The following is a 20948-nucleotide window of genomic DNA, read 5'->3' on the forward strand; positions in this document are numbered from 1 at the left end:
ATCACAGTGCCTTACACAGAAATGGTTCAGCTCTCCTTGTGATGCTGCAGGAGAGTTTTACTTTAACAGCCTTTCAAAAGCACGTTTCAGAGCTCAGAATTCACTCTTTTTTAAAGGTTCCAGTGGAAGAATGTGTTTGCACATTTCCTGGGGTTGTTCTGTGTTAATTCTTCAGTGATGTTCCTGTCCCCAGAGCCAGCAGTGCCTATAAGAGCTGTGTGAGTGAGGGGGAATCTCTGCCTGGGCACTCTCCACATCTCCTCTCTCCCAAGGAAGTTGGGATATAAAAGCACACAGTGAGTTTGCCTGGCTGGAATCTCTCTAAAGGACTGCTGAAGCCTGGATGTCTTTCACCACTCAATTCCCCTTCTGTTCTGGGGGAGGTGGAACACAGGGTGGTGCAGCAATTGTTTTTGTTTGTTTTTAATAACAAGCTTTAAGGCAATAACAGGCAGGCAGTGTCAGCCTGATGTATTCTGCTTTGATTTCAGGCATTACACAAGGGACCTGACTATTTTCACATCTCCCCCTAGAGCTCTTTAGCAACAACAGCAGCAATAATAACATCCAGGTTATTAAAAAAAGGGAAGAAAGGAGGAAGCATCAGCCAGTTCCCTTAAGGAGCAGCACAAAGCTGTGGTGAAGGTGCACAGGACTGGGTATCTTTGCTCCCAGGGTGAGAATAGTGCACATAAATAACAATTTCCAGCACTTTGAGCATTTCTGATGTTCAGGAAAAATAGCCTTCCTTTCAGCGAAGGAAAAATATGAGTCTTTTCACAGGAAACGTTGCCTTTTCAACCTTTGCCTGTGTAGGAAAATTAAATAATTTTTTTTAATCTCTTTGGAACAAGCATTGAGAGAACTTATGGGATTGCAGTGAGTCAGGCTATGCCCGGGGTGTTGCCTGGGAAAGAGCAGTGAGTGACGTTATGGGGGCTTTGCCTCACCTGAAGTGAGGGGCTTGGGGTCTGGAGCGAGGGAATGGCAATAGAGGGAAGAGCTGATGCCCTTTTAATGGTGGAAGGGTCAGTTCTGGCAGGAGGATTGATGAATGAGCTGTGTGTAACACTGAGGCTGTGCCAGGCCTGGATTTTAGGAGCACAGGGTCTGTCCCAGGAAATGGCACAGATTCACCTCTGCACCAGGTCAGTCTCAGACTTGCCATCTTCTACAGCTTCAGTTAAGTCTTTCCTTTCTCTCTCTCTCTCTCTCTCTTTCTTTTTTTAATTTAAAATGATTAAAAAGAGAACCTCTAGGCTCTTTTGTGCCAGAACTCTCGAGAGGATGCAGTTCTGGATTTCCTGTGTGCTGATCAGGTGTGTTGGATGCCAAAGAGAGGAGGTTATGAGAGGAGCTGAGGAGAGAGGGGGAGCAGTGCTGGAGGGGAGAATTGTGCAAATGTTTGGTATGAACATTTCATCAGAGCAGGAACAGCAGAAATGAAACTTCTTTATCAGGTTGGAGGAGGCTGGTAGCATTGCAGAAATGTTCAGAGCCTGTGACCTTATTTTTTCCATTCAGAACCATCTGTGGGGATAAACAGAATTCCCATCCAGGTGGGAAAACAATACCCTGGATGGAGCCAGGTGCAAAGCCATTGTCTTCTAGGCTGTGGCAGACATGGAAGATTCTTCCATGTTTTGAGCCATCATCTGCATCCCTGATGCCATTTATGAGCAGAAGATCTCTTTTGCATCAGTAATCATCAGGATTAATTACATCAATCACAAAGTATTTGCATTGGTTTGGCTGGGCTGACTGTCCAGAAAATATTTTGAGGCAATAGTTGCTGAAGAGTTAAAAGAAATCCTGTTTTGCAGTGAAGGGTGGTTATGGCTGCCCTGTCAGCTGAGAGTTATGCTAATGGAGAGGGCCCAAGAACAAATGTGAAATGTGCACATTAGTGAGCACACTCCTTGTTAATTAGTGCTTGAACATGTGCATTATGCCGTGATTCAAAGGCCCTGGAAGATGCCTTTGACTGCATTTCCACTGCAAGGCATTTTGCCTTCTATGAAAATGTTTCAGGAATGCAGGTTCACCTAAAATTGCCAGTTTTTCAGACTGAGAGAAGGGAAAAAGAATTCTCTTTGTTTCTTTCTTGGTTTAACCTTCTCCTTGTTCTTCAAAACACAGCGTTAATCAATGACAACAGAAACTGCTACTCTTAGGGCTGTCAATGTTTATAGCTTTGGGTTTAATGGCAAGGACATAAATATATACTTTTCATTACATTTTTGCTGTTATTTGCTCATCATCCACAGTGTCTGATATTATCATAACTCTTTGGTTGAAGCTATTAAAGTTATGGTTTGCAGCTCACGCTGGCATGAAGCAGACAGAGCCATAAAAGAAAAAAAAACCCTCATAGACTGAGATCAGCTATTAGGAAGAACTGGTCATTTTCTCCCTGGTCGTGTAACAGCAGCTCCAGTCTTGGTAGATGATTTTTCTCCTCTCTTCTTCCTCCCTCTCTTCTTCCTCGCTCTCTCCCTCCCTCTGTTTGCCACTGCTGGTGCAGGTTTGGTTTGGGATGGGCCAGCACAGAAAGTCTGTTCCTGTGCTGAGCCAGGGCATCACTGGGAACAGGAATTAGAGCAGGGAGGACTCAAGGCTCTGCTTGGAGCTCCATGTGCTGGGGTAAACATCCCCTGGCTCAAGTGTTTAGGAGGTCAGTGGAAGTTGTCTCCAATGGAAAATCTTTGCAGAGAAGCTTTTTCCTTCTCTGTGTTTGGTTTTGCCTGGCAAATTCCCCCAGTGGGGCCCTGTCCTTGAGCTCGTCATCTGCACTGGGAGGCCTCTTTCCTGTCAATACTTTGGTCTCTTTCCAAGTGAGTGGGTAGGAAGACAATGAACTGATGGAACCAACTCATCCCTTAAGGATGGCCAATAAGCAAATAAAGCCTTGGTTGAGACTTGTCAGGATAGGAATGATTGAGATGGTGACTTCATGGGTATAAATCATTCATCTTCTGGTAGAGGATGTCTGGCTTCCTTCAGTTTGAAGTAACCAGCAACATTCTAGATGAAATTCTGATCTGGTTTGAGCTTTGCTGATTCTTGCAGTGTTGCCAGGTCCTGATAGGTATAGTGGGAAAGATCCTTGTTCACAGAGGCCTGATCAAAACCCCACTGCCTCTGGCGAGTTTTGAACAAACTTCTGAGGACTCCCAAGCATTCCATACTCTGTAGTAGTTTAAATTTCTGTTTACATGCCATATTTCAAAATATAAATTTACAAAGAGTACCAATGCTCTTTCAGATCTTCCCCTTCAGAACCAGTCAGCTGTTGGCAGAGACTTACTTTTGCTGGGTTTTCCCAGCTTTCTGCAAATAATCCAGGCTAATCCTTAAATAGCATAATTCTGTGTCAGAGAATTTTAGGATTTATTTCAACCTCCAATATTCCATGTGACTACCAAATAAAATAAAACATCCTTCAAAAAAAGTCTTCATACAGATCTAATTGTATTTCCCTCCAAAGCAGCAGCAGCAGCATGTTTAGCAGCTTCAGAACAAGTCTGATTTCTATTTCCAGTGAAGTGTAATTCTTTGTGAGCAGCTAAAAGCTTGTGGTAGCTCAGAGAGGAACCAGGAGTGATTGCATTTCCCACCTCCCTTTCCATGTGCATTTGCTGCTTCCTCACCTGAACCAGCACCTTAAGACTCTCTCTGCCTGTGGGGTCCTTTTGTATTTGTCCCATTTGTATTTGTCACCAGGGTGTGATGACTCAATCCTGGCACAAACCCTGAATCCGTGACAGCCAGAGTTTTCTCTCTACCCACGCCCTTCAGGAGATGCTTCTGGAACCAGCTACAGAGGAGTGCCCAGCCCTCATGAGTTAGTTCTGGCAAATAATAGTTGGAGAATAAGAGAGGTCTGTGTGAGTGAAGGCTTTGTGTCAGTGTCTAAAGAAGCATTTTTTTGGTCCTGTGTGTGCAGGGAGGAGCAATCAGTGAGCAGAGCTGATGGCACAGCTGCTGTACTCAGTGCTGGTGTTTTCCCAGCTGCTCACCCCCTGTCCTGCCTGGATTCTTCTCCACAGCTCAGCACAATCTGCCAGTCCTGAGGATTTGTCCCTCAGGGTGAGACCTCCCACAGGACAAACTCCAGGCCGGCCTGAGACAAGGGAGGTTCACAAACCGAAATTCCAGGGTCTGTGAGAGCCCTGCAGTTACTGCTTCTCACTCCCTTCTCTTCTCACCATCAGCACTCATGTCTAATCCCCTTTAGTCTACATTGTGGGGTAGCTCATGGGGCATGGATTGCTTTGGAAAATCCTTCCACCTCTGCAGAGAGGGACTGGGTGCTTCTCCCTGGGAACAGAGTGTTCCTTTTACTCGCCACAACCATTTATGTCTGAAGACCTCAGGAACACGAGCTCTGCCTGATGTCTGTCTCCAATGAGAATGGCCTTAGCTTACACAGAAAAGTGCTGCCTCTGTCTGTGAGTGCTGCTGGAGTGAAAATTAATAATTTGATCCAAATAAGTTTAAAAAAAAAAATAAAATGTAGTACTTTTTCAGATGAGTGATATGCTTGGTCTCTGAGCTTGTTACTCTGTGCTCCCGTTTTTTTTAACAAATTGTTGTTGTCACCTGAACTGATCAGCTAGGAAAGTGAGAGAGGGGAAGGGATGTTTGAGGGGTTTCTGGCACGGTTTCAGGGGAATATTCTGAGTTCTTTGCTGGTGTGGCACATGGGAAGCCCCAGCCAGAAGCAGGTCCCCTCCTCCACCTCTGGAGAAGATGAAAACCTGAGCTGCATTGTTAAGGCACCCTTGCTGCCTCAGATGTTGGTGATGATTTGAGGTTTAGGGCTGTGCTGGGAATACACAATCTCTTTGGCAGGCACTTGTTATTTAGCAGAATTACTGCATTTTGGGCTCGTGTGCCCCTGCTGATGGCACTAATCTCCATGTTAGGAGACAAAGTACCAGCTGTGCCTGGCCCTATTTGTACTACTTTAGCCACATGGATGTTCACCCATTTAATCTGGAAATATTTCTCCACGCTCATCAACAGCCACATGCAGGCAAATGAAATTGCCACATTTATTCTGACTTAGTTTTGAAAACGACAGATGCTGCATTACTGTAGAACAGGGTTTGCTAGCTTTGGTTTTGTTCCTGACTTGTGAGTGTTTGATATGTGAGCTATTAATGCTGATTGAGTGAAGCTACTTTTCTTCAAGGCTGGCTCCTTCTCTCAGCATCAAGCAAAGCTTCCACTGCAGGACTGGTGTCATTTATGCTCAGATAAAGGACTTAGAAACTGCCCTGGGACTCGGGAAGGAGAAGAGTTGGCACAAGGACTTGCAAACACAGGCAGATGTGTTATGTGGTAGTTGTTACTTTTTCTTAATAATGTGAGTTTTTTTCCCAGCCTGAATAATTCAAAGGATGCTGCTGTGCATGTGCCCAAAGGGGCATAACCTCCTACATCCTCTGGGCATGTGGGGTGTGTGCTGCACCCACTGCAGGGATTTTAAGGGGTAAATACAAAACCATCTGCCCAATCTGGTGCATCAAGTGTGAGCCTGGTACAGCTGCTTCTCTTCTCACACCTGACCACTTCTAGGGCCGTGCTACAACCTTTTTTGCAGGGTGAGGTTAGAGCCTTGTTCCCATTCCTGTGCTTGTGAACCAGCTGTGCCTGGGTCACCAGTGGGGACAGGGACCTGGGACCAAGGGGCTCTGTCCATACAGGCACTGCCCTCTCCCACATGCCAAGGGAGCCTCTGTCAGTGTTTAGGAAAGCTGGCACTGGGGGGGCTAAGTGAAAAGCCCTGCAAGAGCAGGACAAGGAGGACATGCTGGAGTGCCTGGCAGAAAATGCTTGTGGAGGAGAGAGCCTGTGTTGAAACTGTTAAAAAAAAACCCTTTTAGTGTCTGGTTCATTGTCCCTTTGGATTTGCCCTGAAGCTGCATCCTGCAGCACCTTGTTTGTTTATTTTGTGTTAAGCAATCCTTCCTAGTGCCACGTTTGAGTGGTGAATGGGGCCAGAGGATCTCCAGAGGTCCCTCCCAGCCTCAATTACTCTGTAATGCAGATGTGCATTCTACAAAGTCTACAAAGACTCCTGGAAAGAATAAATGAATCAGAACCTCTCAGCCTCGTTGGAAAACACTGACACAGGAGAAAGCTTTGTGGCTGCAGGTATAGAAAGGGTCAGTCTTTCCTCACTAGAGACAGTTTGGAATGGAAATACTGAAAAAGGCTCATCAGTTCATTACCAAATAATCGTGTAGTGCTTGAGTTCAGTTTGTAAGTTCAGATGCAGCAGAGCAGAGAGGTGTTTCTGGAATAGCTTTGTAAGTTTGCTTTTGTGTTTTGTTACATTTTGTTTTTTGTTACATTGCTGGATCTTATGGTGTAAACAAGTTGTGTTTCTTGTGGAAATTATTTGGATGTGACCCTATTGCTTTTATTTGGGCTGATCCCTCGAGCCCTGAGGAATATAAATGTTGGGTGCTTACTCTGAACTGGAGCAAAGCAGCAACTTGATAAACCTTGGGTGCCTTCAATTTGCAGCCTTTTGATTTAGTTTTATTAAACAGTTATAGCTGGATTTGCCTTTTGGGGAGCCTTTGTTTATGGCATTCAAAGCTAACAAAGCCCAGCTAAGCCGGAGGATGGATTATGGAAAATCAAAGCTAGCTCTCCGAGTCGGGACAATGGAGCCTCGCCACGACACCTGGGAGGCCCACACTCCAATATGATAAAGTATTTTGTTTGAGAGAAGGTCACCAAAAGTTCACTTTTACACAGAAGTTCTTATTCTTGGCTAATGGGGCTCCCCGTAGCACGGTCCTGCAGTTGCTTCACATAAAAAGGATGGATTGTCAAAGAAATTACCTTTAAAGCTCCTCCCTGGCAAACTGATTTGAAAGGACAGCCCAAGTGTTGTGTCCTGGCCAGAGGAGCAGTCCCTGGCCCAGCCACACAAGCTGTGCTGCCTCTTTGCACTTGTGCAGTTCAGGATTTGTCAGCAGCTCCAGCCCAGCCTTTGTTGCTGGGCCTTTCTTTAGGCTTGTGCTTTATAACAGAATCTCCTGGCTTCCAGAGCAAGCATTTAATCTGTTCATGCTGTGGAAATGAAGACATTTTCAGTCCTTTGGGGATATTATGTGCTTCTCATATCACGAATGAGATGGACCCAAGTCCTTTTTTGGTCCTGAAGAACAAAACACAAAATCAAAATACATAACAGAGGCAGACTTGGCACTTGTTCTGTGTGTTATGTATGTGATTTCCTGCACATGTAATTGATCCCCAGTCATAGCTGGGCCCACACCCAACTCTGGAAGACTGTGGGGATTATTCTTTCTGAAGAATAAAACCCTTCTGGCTTAGCTGGCTCAGTTTTCCCAGAAGGGGGAGAGAGATGTGAGCAGGGTGCAGGAAATGTGACCTAAAGCCAGCATCATCTGCTGGGAGAATTAGGAACGGGCTGTTTGGGCTTGCTTTAACTTGATTAGTCTTAGAGGTGATTGAAGAAGATTTTGGAGAAATGTAGTTATCTTTTAAAAATTACTTTGATTTTGCATAGAAGGGAGAAATAATATCAGCCCAGATGTTTATTTGGGCACCGGCTCCGCTGATTTGGCTCCACTGATTTTATTTTTTTTTTTTTTATATGCTATTGGCATTATACTTTTGTAAATTAAAACCCTAATTGGAGCATTGTTGCCAAGTCATTATTAATTGATTTGATTAAATCTCCTCTAAGAAACATTCTGTGTCAGAAGATGACAGTTTTTCATAGGAAACTGGTTAGAACCTTGTTCTCATTTTGGTGAGTAAAAAGCATTGCAATTATGCATTGAGATCCATGATGCTGATGTGCAAATTTAGGTAAAAGAAAGCAGGTAAAGTTTTAATTCCCAGCATCCAACACTGGCAGATTGACTCCAGTAGAACAGACAGGAGGCTTTTAAATTAAATTTGGGTTTTGTTCTCTACCAAATTCTCAGAGTAGGCAACTGCATTTGTTATGCTGTAGAAATGAGGATGTTTTGGGTATTTCAGGATTCCAGCAAGAAGCTTTAGACCCAAGAACACGTAGCAATGCTTGCTGACTGAGAACCTACTACAGTCAGTCCTGCAGCAGCTGCACAATTCATCTTCCAGCATGAGCTGGGACACAGAACCCCGTGAGCTTCTGGAGGAGGGCACAGGTTGGGGTGGCAGTGTTTTATTTTAGCAGGGCTGCAGGATGGGTTTTTTTAAAGCAGTGACCATTAGAAGGTCTGTGGGAGGTGTGGTGAGCAGCAGGAAATGCAGTTGTGCTGTGATGGCTTGTCCCTTGGAATACCTCAATGGCACAGTGCAGGGTAATTAACTGTGTAAGTTAATAGAGTGCTTTAAATCCCCTGGGACTGCTTGGAGTCGTTCAGCTCACATAAGTGGGCTTTGTGGCAGGCCTGTGCATTAAAGCCCTCATGCTTCAGCATGAAATCAGCCCCTTTAGATGTGACCCCTTATATTTTATAATGTTAAATACATAGCACTGTCTCCACCACCCTCAGCTCCTCCAGTGGCCAATCCTGTGTTTCTGCAGACATGATCTGGTGGTGAGATCTCCCCACAGAAACCCCTGAAGCTGCTGCTTTGTGCCATGACAGACACCTGGAGAAAAGGGAGGATAATTCTGCATGTCTGCACTCAAGCAGAGAGCACATCTCCACACAAACCTCGTATGGTTGAGGTGTTGAACTCGTGCAGAAACCTCCACTCTCCCAGCTGAACTCTGGCTGGCAGCTCACAGAGCTGTTCTGGTGAAACCCCAAGCAGAATCTTTGCTATTTTGACACATCAAACAATTCACATTCAACAAAACCAAGGGCCTTGGGATGGAGGTGCAGCATCTGCTGTGTCAGTCTCTGTCTCACTTTTGGTTTTTGAGTTTTCTAATTAGTTTATGTTCCGATAAATCCTTAATACAAAAACTGCTTTAAAACAATTGAAAATAAAACAAAGAGAGGAATTTAAATTGCTTATGGCTTGCTTTGTATGGCTTCCAGGCATTTGAGCAATTTTGCTAACAAGTATCCGGTAACCTATTTCCAAAGGCCACTAGCAGATAATTATATTTGGTTAATTTACATACTTTCAGTTTATAATCCTAATTAGTTCTCCAACCAGTAGTCCCTAGGCAATATGTAGTCTTACCTCATTTTATTTGCCATCCCTACTGTGCAAGATCTCTTAATTTACAAAAAAATGCTGTTAGGTTTGGTTCAGGGCTTTCCCATTTCAGTGCACATCTAAACCGGGCGATTCCATGCCGCTTTAAACCCTATTTGCAAATAAGTATTTTACATTTTTATAGATTTTTTACATCTGGGAGACGGTGTGCAATTCAGGGAAGCTGACCCCAGTTTGACACAGAGCCTGTTTGCATTGCAGAGAGGCAGCCAAATTCTGCACCAGCCTGTATCCAGGGTGTCCCCTTGTCACCTCTGCTGGGATGGAGCTGCCCAGGGATGGGGACTGAGGTGTTGCCATGGCAGGAGCAGGGACAAGGAGCAGCAGGAATGTGCAAGGGCTGTGGGAGAATCTCCAGGAGCTGCACACACACATTCTGGTTGAACCTCTCAGCTTGGCAATTCCATGTTCCTCCTTGTGTATTTAGGGTCTCTCCCTGCATACTTATTTATCCTGGGATCGCTTTTGCTTGAGATTACGCTTGATATTAGGCTGAGGAGGCAGCTGGATATGAAGTTTTATACTCCCAGGTTCAAAAGAACTTCAAAAACCCCTTGGAATGAGCATCCCCAGTGGAACCTTAGCACATTCCCTCAGTGCTGATCCCTGCAGGACTCTGAGTATCTGAATCTGTGTCCACCAGGACCAACCCACCACACTGCCCCACAGGAGTGGCCGTGGTGGAGGGTGATGGGTTTTGGGTACAACCTGTGGTAACCCAGGGGACAAAACCTCTGATGCTGCCTGGAGATTTCTGGAGATATCCTTCAGATATCAGCACAATTTCCAGTGTTATCTTTTAAGCACTGGGGTATGTACTACAATGTCATTTTTAGAAAAACTTTTGGATGAAATATTTCCTCTTAGGTATCCAGGGCTGCTTTTAGCTGGATTCTTTGCTCTGTAATGTCAGGTTTGGATTAATTTTATGGTAATTTCCAATGTTTCCTTGCAAGTAGTAAAAAGACCCCAAATCTCCCTTTACACAGCACCTCATTAAGTTCTTTGATAGGGCAATGAGAAGTGGGATGACAACTGAAAAAGGAAAATCCGAGGTTTGCAAAAGCTTTTGTTCAGATTTCCAGGATAACTGATGGATTCTGTGAACTGATGCTAATTAATAAATCCTAGTGCTAAAGGAGAGAGGTGATTTTTAACTGTCCTAAATAACAAGTATTTATTGAAGAAAAACTCAAAGCTGTGAGAGTAATTCTTGGCCAATAATTTTATTTCAACATCTTAACGAATGTAGATTTTATACTGTGGATGCTTTGTTATAATTCCTGCATACCACACCAAATTCCCAAACATATTCCTGCTGCTACCCAATGCACAGAATGCTCAGCATTGATGTCACTGGTGCCCAAAGGAACCCCTGCATGTGAGGTTATTCCAAAGGAGTCTGTTTTGTTTCTTTTGAGCAGCTTGATAATAATTATTCCTCATTAGAACATTTCAAATCTTACTCTAATATTTCCAGGCAGACAAAAGGAGGTTGAGCTGTCTTCTCATGCCTGGTTTAAGGATTGTTGCTGCACACTAGTCACAGCTCAGGACATTTGAGTGTGTGGGCTTGAGGAGGGGCAGGATTTTGCTGTGGCTCTCACACCTGCAGTTGGGATGAACAGAACATGGACTCAGGGTGAAGCAGATTTTGAGATAGAGATGGAAAAATGTCTTACACTGAAAAAAGTGTGCAAAAAATCTGGTGTTTTCCCCACTGTACCACTGGTGATGGTAACAGCTGGTGCACGTCAGGAGAAATCCCAGCTCTGACAAAGTCAACAGAGAAACCTCTCACAGACTACAGTAGGACTAGCTCTTTATCCTGAAGGAAAATAATGTTTTGAAGATAAATTTGCAGAGGCTTACTGACAAGGTTGCCAGATTACACAGGCTGAAGGGGCATTTCCAGGTGTACAGAAGCTCACTGTGGAGTGTGGCAGACACATTCCATGGAATTCAGTGCTAGTCCACAGAGGGAGCAGAAAAAAACCATGGACAAATCTGCTGTTTGCTTCTCCATGACAGAAAAAATAGGCACAAGAAGCTGTTAATCTCTCCCCTTCCAACTTTGCACTTCTGTCACTAGGATTGCAATTCTTGCTCATTTGAGTTATGACAGAAAAGTCCAGAATGAAAACTTAGATGGTCTGGGATTAAGTTTTCAAGGAAAAAGGGAGAGGGGATGGAGAATCTGGGAGCTATTAATTATGAACCTACATCACTTAATCCAGAAGAACATTCCAATTTATAATCAAAAATAGAAAACACAAAGAGGACTGTGATATCTTATTGTCAGCTCTGTTATTTTTTCACCATCTCCTTTAATTTGTATATTTATTTGCTTTAGTTTTTATACGCTTTAATTTATATATTGTCTGGTTTTAATGCAAACCCCTACTGAAGGCTATGGGTGGGGTTTATACACCACTAAGAAACCATAAAGCAAAGCAGGAGAGCAGCAATTCTGTTTCTTTCTTACAAGTCACCTTAAACACCTCGTGAGCTGAAGATAAACACTGCTTGATTATACTCTTGATATTCTTTGTGCTTCTCCCTTGCCTCTTCGCTCACGAAAACCTCAATCCAAATTCCCCCCAAAGTCAGGACGCCAATTATTCCCTCAGGTTTGGCTCCAGTGGCTGTCCAGGCATTTCTGCAGCACAGGAGCTATACTGCATAAAATTATATTCTAGGTGGTGAAACCAGAAGGGAATAAAAAGAATTTAAGGTAGTTTGAAATATAAAACAATAATTTATTTTACTTCATTTTACTTGTTAACGTTTGTAGCTAATGATGATTTCATGAAACTGCTTTTGTAATTCAATACATTCAAATCTATAAAGCAAACAGTTACTACCATGGGCTTTTCAAATTCCACAAACTGTCTTATATAAACAAATTAGCTGTACATGCACGTTTCTTCAATAGGTTGCAACATTTGCAAACATGCTTTAAAATCCTTTAAAGCTGCATAATAGTCTACTTTGCCTCAGGCTTTTCAGATGAAACCTCTATACTTTCTTCAGAAACCTTAAAGAGAAAAATGTTTAAATGTTGAGCATAACTCTAAAAACTGCTGTTTGATAAATGTTAAATATTACAAGAGAATGATTCTAATTCTGAGTTTAAACCTTGAGCTAAGTATTGATAAACAGCACTCGGTGTAGAAGTGAACAACAGCAAAATAATATCACAAAATATGGTTTCACAAAAAAGAAATAAAAATACATATGTGCAGTTGTTCTTGTGGGTTTCTTGCATTCTTTTTTTAGGTAAAGAAAAGCATGGGTACCTTTTAATATGAATATAGTTTAAGCAAATTACCTGTGTAAGTATGGTTAATACATTTCTGATATTTAGACACTTCATGTAAAAGGGAACAAGTAAAAAAGTACAGTCAGTGTTCCAAAAAGCACTGCCAATATTGCCTTTGAAGGAGATGGGCAAGCTTCCTCTCCACTGCAGAATGGAGATCCTGGCACCCACGGTCGTAGAGTTCAGTATTCGAACTATAAACTCGGTGACTGTATCTTATATACAAAACTCTTGCCACATTGAACGAGGCATTGATTCCTACCCCACTGGTAGTGTTTTATGTACATAATTTAGCACTGGGGATTGATTATACAGTAGTCACTGACAGGAAGGAATTGTACACCCGCGTGCCGTCCGGTGACTTTGTTCCATGGGTTAGCAGTTCTTGGATTGTCATCCAATTGTCAAATATTTTTTTATTTCTCTTCTTCATCATTTTTTTGTGGCTCAGTTCAATGATGTTCATCTCCTTCTTCTCCTCTGCACCTTGCTGCTCCTTTAAGCACTCTAACCTGCTCTGCATCATGAACTCCCGCCGCCTCCTCTGCTCCTTGGCTTTCACCAGGTGCTGCTTCCTCTCCTCCTTGCTCCAGTACCGGCCCATCTTCATCTCACTGATGGCATCGTCATCCGTGGTCATCCCACTGCGCTCCTCCTTGATCTTTATGGCCCGTTCCCTCAGCAGCCTGTCCCTCACCGGCCTCTTGGTGATGTAGCGCGTCCCGTCGCTCCTGACCTTGACCTTCCACTCCATCCTGGGCTCGCTCTGGCCCGAGGCCAAGTCCTTGCACATACTCACCAGGCTCATCTGGCTCTGTGCGTATTCCACGGCGGATTTCTGCTGGATCAGCTGCATGTAGCTCTGGTAGTGCTGGGCGTGGGCAGGGATGTGAGCGTGTTTGTAGGGAGAGTGGTGGTAAGGGGACACGTAAGAGGAGCCCGAGGCTTTCTGCCCGTGAGTTGGGCTTTTGCTGCCATCGCTGCCTTTCCTCTCCTTGCTCTCCAGCTGCTTGCCAAGGTCAGGATCTTTAGCGGAGGCGTGGCATTTACCAGCGCTGGATTCATGGCTCTCCGAGCCAGCAAACAAATTCTTCTGGGAGACATTATACGCCACTGCCCCCTCGTTTCCTTGACAGTTAATGCCTTCTGCAGTTCGGCGCAGGGAATTGTCAGGGGAGATCTCCAGCGTGAGCGGAGTGCTCCGGCAGCTCTCACCCGTGTTGTAGGCACTCGAGCTGTCCTTGTCGGACTTCTCGGGCAGCTCGGTGATGTCCGAGAGCTCGTGCCTGCGGACGTCGATGCTCGTGTTGTAGTTTCGGAAGCCGCTGTTGTGCAGCATCCAGGGCTCCCGGTACTGCTCCTTCAGCTGCTGCATTTTGTGCGCCCTGACGATGTTGAGGCACTCCAGCTCGATGTTGCGCAGCTCCTCGTTGAGCATCTCCAGCTCTCTGTCGACGCTCTCTTGGTCGCTTTTGCTCATCTCCAGGGTGCTGTTATGGTAGTACAGACCGTAGGGGTTGGCAGACTTCACCTGGCACTTCAGCTCCAGCAGCTCCCGGAACCGCTCGCACTCGTCCACAGGGATGCCGAGGAAGTCGACGTCGGTGCAGTCGGCTGAGATGAACGACTCGTTGCTGAACTGCATGTCCCCACTTCCCAGGGTGTCGTGGCTGTAGGTCAGCTTCTTCTGGCTCCCCAGAGTGTTGGAGGAGGTGGTGTGATCGTCCCCGTTGTTCTCCTGCTCGGAGCTCTCGTCGTTGCGAGTGCTGTCGTCCGTGCGCCCCACGCCGCTGTCCTTCTCGTGCTGGTTGGACAAAATAGTGGCTGTGTCTGTGGTGCCTCCATCCTCCTCGTGCTTCTTCTAACAACAGGAACAGCAGGACACAAAGAAAAATTATTGCAATTGCATGAAATATGTTTATTTTTAAATAGTTCTCCTAATCCATCACTTTTTATGCTTTCTGAGTCTTATATAGAAGGATTATTATTAAGAACTCAGAGAAAAGGTGACCAAGCCCACAGCCTGCTGTGGATGTCCTTTTCAGAAGAACCTGAGGTCTGATTTTCACCTATGCAGCAACAGTGGTAGAAGTCACATTTTCAAAATGTTTCTTCTCCCACTTAGGTGCACAACGCTTTCCAGTTCTCCTGCAGTGCCAAAGTGAGAGCATGACTGTTCACAACATGGGGATGCCACAGAGGATGTAGAGCTCTAGAAAACTTTAGAAAAAAAATCTAGGCAAAAACTGAGAAGGAGCTTTAATCATAGCAGAATGATGGAGAACATAAGCCTGTATCTATGGCCCTGCATAAAATTTGCAATGTAAAAACTTTTTCTTTGCCTTTTTCCCCTTGTATAGATCTTACTTCAATCATTTGCCTGAGTTGTCCATTTGGGTTTGCAGGTTTTGGGAGGCTGTTTCCAGTCTGTGCATGCACATCAACCAGGAGATTCTGTAAATCAGCTCCCTGCCTGCTCTATCCACCACACACCCAGTTACTCCTCTCAGTGACCACAGTGACAGAGGATTTCCAAGAATTGTGATCATGTTGTTGTAAGGGGCAAAGCACAAAAGGTACTATTTTAAAACATCTTGGTCCCTGAGATGAAGCTGTGGACAGCCATGTAATATCTTGATTTTACAGAAAGCCCTTTTGCCTTGATCTCAGTGTCACTCGAGACACCAAGTGTATTCAGCCAAGCTCAATATTGACTAGTGAGTGCAGTGGGAAGTTTGACAGCCCTGCACACCAGAAGGGCAGTACCTGCTGAAGCATGCTGGCAGTAAATTGCATTGCCTGGTGGTGCTGTTCCTCTAACATGTCCATGTGCAAGTCATCCAGAAAATCGTTTCTGTCATCATCCATCCATCCTTCATCCAGCTGTGTGGAAAGGGAGGGAAAAAACAAAAAATTGTTGTCAAAAGACTGAAGACTGACATAAATTATGGCTTTTCTTTATGGACAGTGGTTGGGAAATCTCAGGAGATTCCCTTCTGTGACAGTGCTGACGTGTCTTGGGAAGGAGCCTGTCCCTGCGCTAAGTGTGGATATTGACTGTGCCACCTCCTCCCACAGCTGCCTCCATCTCCAGGAGCAGGGTTTTTATCTTCAACAGCCCTCTACATATGAAAAAACTCAGTCTTTTGATCCGTGGAAATACTTTAAGAGTTGAGGCAGTTTTGGTTTGTGCACAACTTGATTAGGATGTATAAAAACACTCCAGAGCCCAAAGCTCAAACACACCTCTTGTGAGACAGCATCAAGGGCCAGAAGGAAAATCTGGCTGGGGTCTGTAGGACATTTTTATTCCCATTCCCGCTTATCCCCAAGGGAAAGATCAGAAATATCCAGGCTAAGAGAACAGTGATGACCCTGACCCCGTGTCTCCAGGTACACTGGCAAGGGCTGCTCTCCCAGCACTGGAGCAGAGACAGATCAAACAATGGTGCTCCCGGCTGTTTGTTCAACACCTTTGTTGTGCTAATCCCTGCTCTACAAAGGGATCTGGTTCAACCTTTTATTGCAGCTCAGGAGGCTTCTTGACAGTATTCAAGTATTTTAAGAGACGGTGTGTGAAGGGCTAAATAATAGGTGTTTTAATGAATGAATAATCAATAGCAATAGGAATTAGAGTTCAGTGTGTTCTTCAAAACTGGCTCAAAACCATTCATAATACCTTGTACTGATGTTTGTAATAGCATTGCAGCACATATAAATCACCAAATGTCTTAGAAATTGAATTTCATTATAAAATATATATGTAAGTACCGTGACTGCCGAATTCCATTATTTTAGACCATATATATATGTGCAGTCAAAGTGTATAGTATGGTTTTAGGTAGATCTGGTAGATTTAGACAGGTTAAACAATTTGAAAGTACTTCTTTCCACAAAACAGCAACTGTTTTAATGAAGACTCAAGCGAGGGTTTTTTGTTGCTGCCGTACCTGAATTTCCGGTCTTGCCACAAGTAAGGAGATATTCTTGCTCTCCTCACTGGAGAGAAGCGCCACAGCTTCCTCTCGGTTCTGCACCTCGATGCCATTGATCTTTAAAGAAAAAAACACCACCATGAAGTGTTTTGAAGTGTTTTCCTAGGGCCACCTGGGCGCTGCTGCACCGAGCTCCATGGAGACGCTTGGCTGGATGGATCCACGCGCGTATCCCCAGCCTTGCGCGGAGAAGTGCTGGGCGAGTGTGATGGTTGGGGCATGTGAGGCTGCTCCATCCCCCTGCACGGCACGTGCAGAGCCTTGTTACGAGGGCAGGAAGGGAAATTCTGGGGTTTTGGACACTCCCCACACGTACCTGGATAATGCGATCCCCTTCTCGGAGCCGCCCGTCCTTTGCGGCGATGCTGTTGGGGTCGATCTGCAAAGTAAGAGAATTCTGAGTGTTCTGCAGGTTTGGGAGCTCAGTATTTACTTCCCCGAATTTCCTGAGTGGTGCATTTTAATGGAAGGTTTTAGGTTTAATTATGGGTTTCTTTCCCCAAACTGGTGCAATTAATTTGAAGTGGCTCTGCATGGTGAAGAAATGTTGCTGTGTAAAATGCTATTTTTTTCATGGAAAGGGACAAAGAGAGACAAATAGGCCCCAGATGTTTGCAAATATAAGCATGTGGGTTTTTTTATAATTTATATAGTTTCAGGAATAATCAAGAATAAAAATTAAAGGGGGAATATATGAAAATACTCTGAAGGCACCATCAGAAACAGAACATTGTTAATATAATGAAATTTGACTTCAGTGGGAGCAGGAGTGCACTCAGTTTGGAAAAAAGAAAAATAATTAGATTTCTTCCAATTACTGCATTTTGGCTGTTTATCCAACATGGAACAAACAGCGGATGAGTGCCTTAACTGCCCAACAATGCAGCTGAAAAGACAAATAGATGGTATCTTATGGAAAGCAGCTCAATCTTACCTCACTCACATAAATACCCATGTCATCTTCATCATCTGTTCTGTAACAGACAGTGAGGCCAAGCTTGTCCTGGCTGTTCACTCTGTGTAAATCCACTTCCTGAGGTTCAAAAAAAAAAAAAAAAAGGAAAATACATTGTCAGTGAGACACTGGTGACTGATGGAAGCAATTTTTCAAATGCAATGAAAATATTTTGCTTAAGTGATATAGTGGATGTCTTTTCATTTCACTTGTAGACGAGGTTAACTTACTGAGCAAAACGTGATTATATGCAGACAATCAATACCTGGGACATTTTTGACCCTTCAATCAATAGGAAGTCATTTTGAAAATAGACCTTTTATTGATCTTAAGGAAGAAAAATTACCTATATTTCATGTAGTGGTAAGACTTCAAAGGCTAAAATACTTATAAAGTATGATTTCAATATTTGTCACAGCTGATACATATTTCCTAATAAGCAGGGTAAATTCTCTGGCTTTTCAGAAAAAAACTATAAGGCTTCATTACTTTAAATTGTATAATTTTCATGAAGTCATATAATAAATTTCTCAAAAGTGTGACTGAAGATCAATATATTGTCAGCAAAGCATTTGGAATTGGTAATAGAAACATAATAAGCATTTCAGTATCTTGCAACTGTTTGGTTTCAGCAGGTCATGGTGGCCTTGTTAATCTCAGGGACATTTAACCCATCTTAAAAATGGATGTTCTTCCTCTATGCTTTTTTTCCCACAAGGATTTCCTGAGGGTTATTTTTTTTTTTGAATTGTGTGTTTGCCACTGCTGTGTGACACTGGTTGGCAGGAAAGGCTGTAAACCCCATGGAGATACCCTCAGGCTGTGGGATGTTCCTGGACCATCCCTGTGGCATCTTTCAGTCCTGCCTTCTTGCTCCTGAGGGATATCCTGGGGGGGTTTAACGTGTTTAACCAACTTATTGTGACTACTGTGCTGGTCCTGAGGATGCTGCCGTGGGGAGGAAGGATTTTGCTGTGCAGACAGAGGTGTGAAAGCATCTGGAGCTGTGTTTTTACTTCCTCAGGTGAGGGGAGTGAGCGAGGCTTGGCAAGGTCCCGCTCCTCCTCAGGCCAGGCAGGACAGAGGCAGGTCTGGGCTCTGGTGCAGAGGGAAAAGGGAGCAGGCAAAGGGACACAGCGGGATCCAGGGGTGTCCCAGCCCCAGGACAGACCCTGCCCCCTGCATCTGTGCCTGGACCTGCCATTCCACAGGAAAAGTCCTGGTAACGCAGCTCCTTATTTCTGACATCTCTGTTCCTGTGCCATTTGGAAGGGGCAAGGCAATAAAACAAGCTGATATGAATAATTTATTGGTGTGTCTAGCTGACAGCTGCCAAGATCAGCAATCTCATGTTATTTACTTGTCAACATGTGTAATTTCTTTTTTTTCCCCCCTAAAGAAGCGTAGCTGTAAATGTCAGTGACATTTCAGCTGGTATTTAAGTGGTTTCAATCAATAGTATCCATGGTGAACTGCTGTGCTTTCCCCCCCCCTCTTTTGTTACTTAAAGGTTTGAACACAATGCTTTAATAGCGGGGTTTTCTTCAGATTTCCAAAGCTTTGGAGCTTTCTAGAGAGGAGATGGAGATTCTGCAGAAGAAAGATGAGACAAAGTGGATTCAGTTCTGATCTCAGCTGATCCTCCAGGATGCCACTGCAGTCAGTGGGTTTATGCTGCATTTAGCCTTGGGGTGAGGTGGGAATTTGTGGATTGAGCCTCATTCAGGCCTAGAATCCCATATTCCCTGCATACTTTAACAAAAAAGTTTCATTACCTTCAGGACTGCTTTTTATATATTTTATTGATTTGAAAGCATGGCAGGAAATTTATGCTGTGGCTCTGCCTGCTATACTGGCAGTGAAAAAAAAAATTATAATGTTAAAAAAACCCACAAAAAACAAACAGAAAAATATGGTGACTTTGGCCATCGCTTAAATAGATCCTGTGTAACTCTCTTGGAGTGGAAGGACAGGAGGGAGCAAGGTGTTATTTTCTTTCCTACTTACCACATGTTTTGACTATCAATAGGTTGTTTCCACTGTTTCCAACAGTGCACAACTATAAAGGGTATCATCATTAATAATAAAGTATGGGTTTATATTAAAATTGTTCCATCTGAGATGTCACCTGTGATACACTGGAAGGTAATAAATAATCTGGTAAAATTAAATAATATCTCTTTGGAAAGGAAAAGGACTATCTGTTGTTTTAAAAGACACTCAGAAATAAAGCAGCAAAAAAAGCTAGAGCAGAAAAAAATTTATAGAGCAGGTGTTCAGAACCTGAATTTTTATGAGTAATTAGTTGACAGACTTACTCTTGGGTACAATCCCTCTAGTCTTTGGTAGGAAGAGAGAAAGTGGATTTGATGCTACCCAAATATGATAATTTTATGAACTTAAACATAGGAGCAGCTGCTTTCTATGGGTCTTTGCATCAGTGAAGTTTTAATATAATCATAAAGGTTTGAAATATTTGAGAGATAAAAGTGTGTAATTCCAGTTGGAGTTGAAGAATCAACACCAGAGTCTTCAAAGCAAAGGTTATTTTCCATATTCAGAGGCAAATCTGTGTAATGCAGAGATACATGAAAGGGGAAAATAGAAAACTGGCACCTGCAAGTACAGGTATTATGGCAGCTTGAGTGATTGTACCAAGAATTAATTAAACAGAGGAAAATTAATATGGGCCTGGAGAACTTTAAAAGTGTAAGTTCCTGTGTTTGCAATGCCACAGGGCTTGCCATTTCTTACAGTTTTGTCTCAGGGGCTGAATTCCTGGGCAGTGGAAGGGACACACTGAGGTTATTCCACACCTGCAGCTGGCAGGCAGAGGTGCTGCCCACAAAGTGTGGGAATGTTTGGGCTGGGTCAGTATGGGAAATGTGAAAATTCTGTCTATGAGCATTTTTACACTCGCAGATAATTCAAATCTGCTTCTTCAGATCAGGTAAAAGTGACATTTTGAGAGATGTTCAAAGGAGGATTTGGATGCTCTTTCAAAATAGTCTGTGCAAGAGAAGTGTCTGAAAGATTATTGGCTCCTCATCAAATGCAGAGCCAAGGAGGGCTCACAGAGCTGGTTGCTGAAATCCATCTGGCATTTGCAGCAAGACAAGAAGAAATGAACGTGCCCTGTGACATTATACCTGCAACCACTCGTCATAATGAATTAGGAGCAAGTGATAATAGTAAATTAACCTCTCTAAGCTCAGAAGATCCTTCATTTGCAGAGGATTATTGAATTATTGTACTGCTGATTTAGAATTATGGCCTGCCTGCAAATTTATAAAAATCAGAGTCCTTTCTCTAACAAGACAGAGATGAGCAGTAGAGATCTGAAATGACAGATGGGTAAAAATAGTTCAGTCACTCAGAAAGCCTCATCCACAGCTTGCATGGCAAGTGCTCTGTCCTTCTCCCTCTTTCTGTAAGATGTGGTGGTTTTTTCCTGTGCTGACCT

At 43.7% G+C, this 20948-nt stretch overlaps 1 protein-coding gene and 1 long non-coding RNA gene across 3 annotated transcripts in view; one reads left to right on the forward strand and one right to left on the reverse strand.

The window, feature by feature from the left end:
* The window catches only part of LOC148183241 (uncharacterized), a 48805-nt gene extending 35639 nt beyond the window's left edge, over positions 1 to 13166 (forward strand). The window contains exon 3 of the long non-coding RNA XR_015773662.1: positions 13039 to 13166. This is a non-coding gene — a long non-coding RNA (uncharacterized LOC148183241). The remainder of the gene's footprint in view (positions 1 to 13038) is intronic.
* The window catches only part of PDZRN3 (PDZ domain containing ring finger 3), a 128714-nt gene continuing 119717 nt past the window's right edge, over positions 11952 to 20948 (reverse strand). For both annotated transcript variants that reach the window (XM_014251782.2, XM_005521974.3), the window contains 5 exons: positions 17465 to 17563; positions 16847 to 16909; positions 16486 to 16587; positions 15302 to 15418; positions 11952 to 14396 (listed from right to left, as the gene is read on the reverse strand). In XM_014251782.2, coding sequence (XP_014107257.2) covers positions 12843 to 14396; positions 15302 to 15418; positions 16486 to 16587; positions 16847 to 16909; positions 17465 to 17563 — 1935 coding nt within the window. In that variant the 3' untranslated portion in view covers positions 11952 to 12842. The remainder of the gene's footprint in view (positions 14397 to 15301; positions 15419 to 16485; positions 16588 to 16846; positions 16910 to 17464; positions 17564 to 20948) is intronic.

The sequence above is a fragment of the Pseudopodoces humilis genome, chromosome 13, assembly GCF_049639895.1.
Source record: "Pseudopodoces humilis isolate 2021_Gansu_Grassland_sample_001 chromosome 13, ASM4963989v1, whole genome shotgun sequence".
Lineage (NCBI taxonomy): Eukaryota > Metazoa > Chordata > Aves > Passeriformes > Paridae > Pseudopodoces > Pseudopodoces humilis.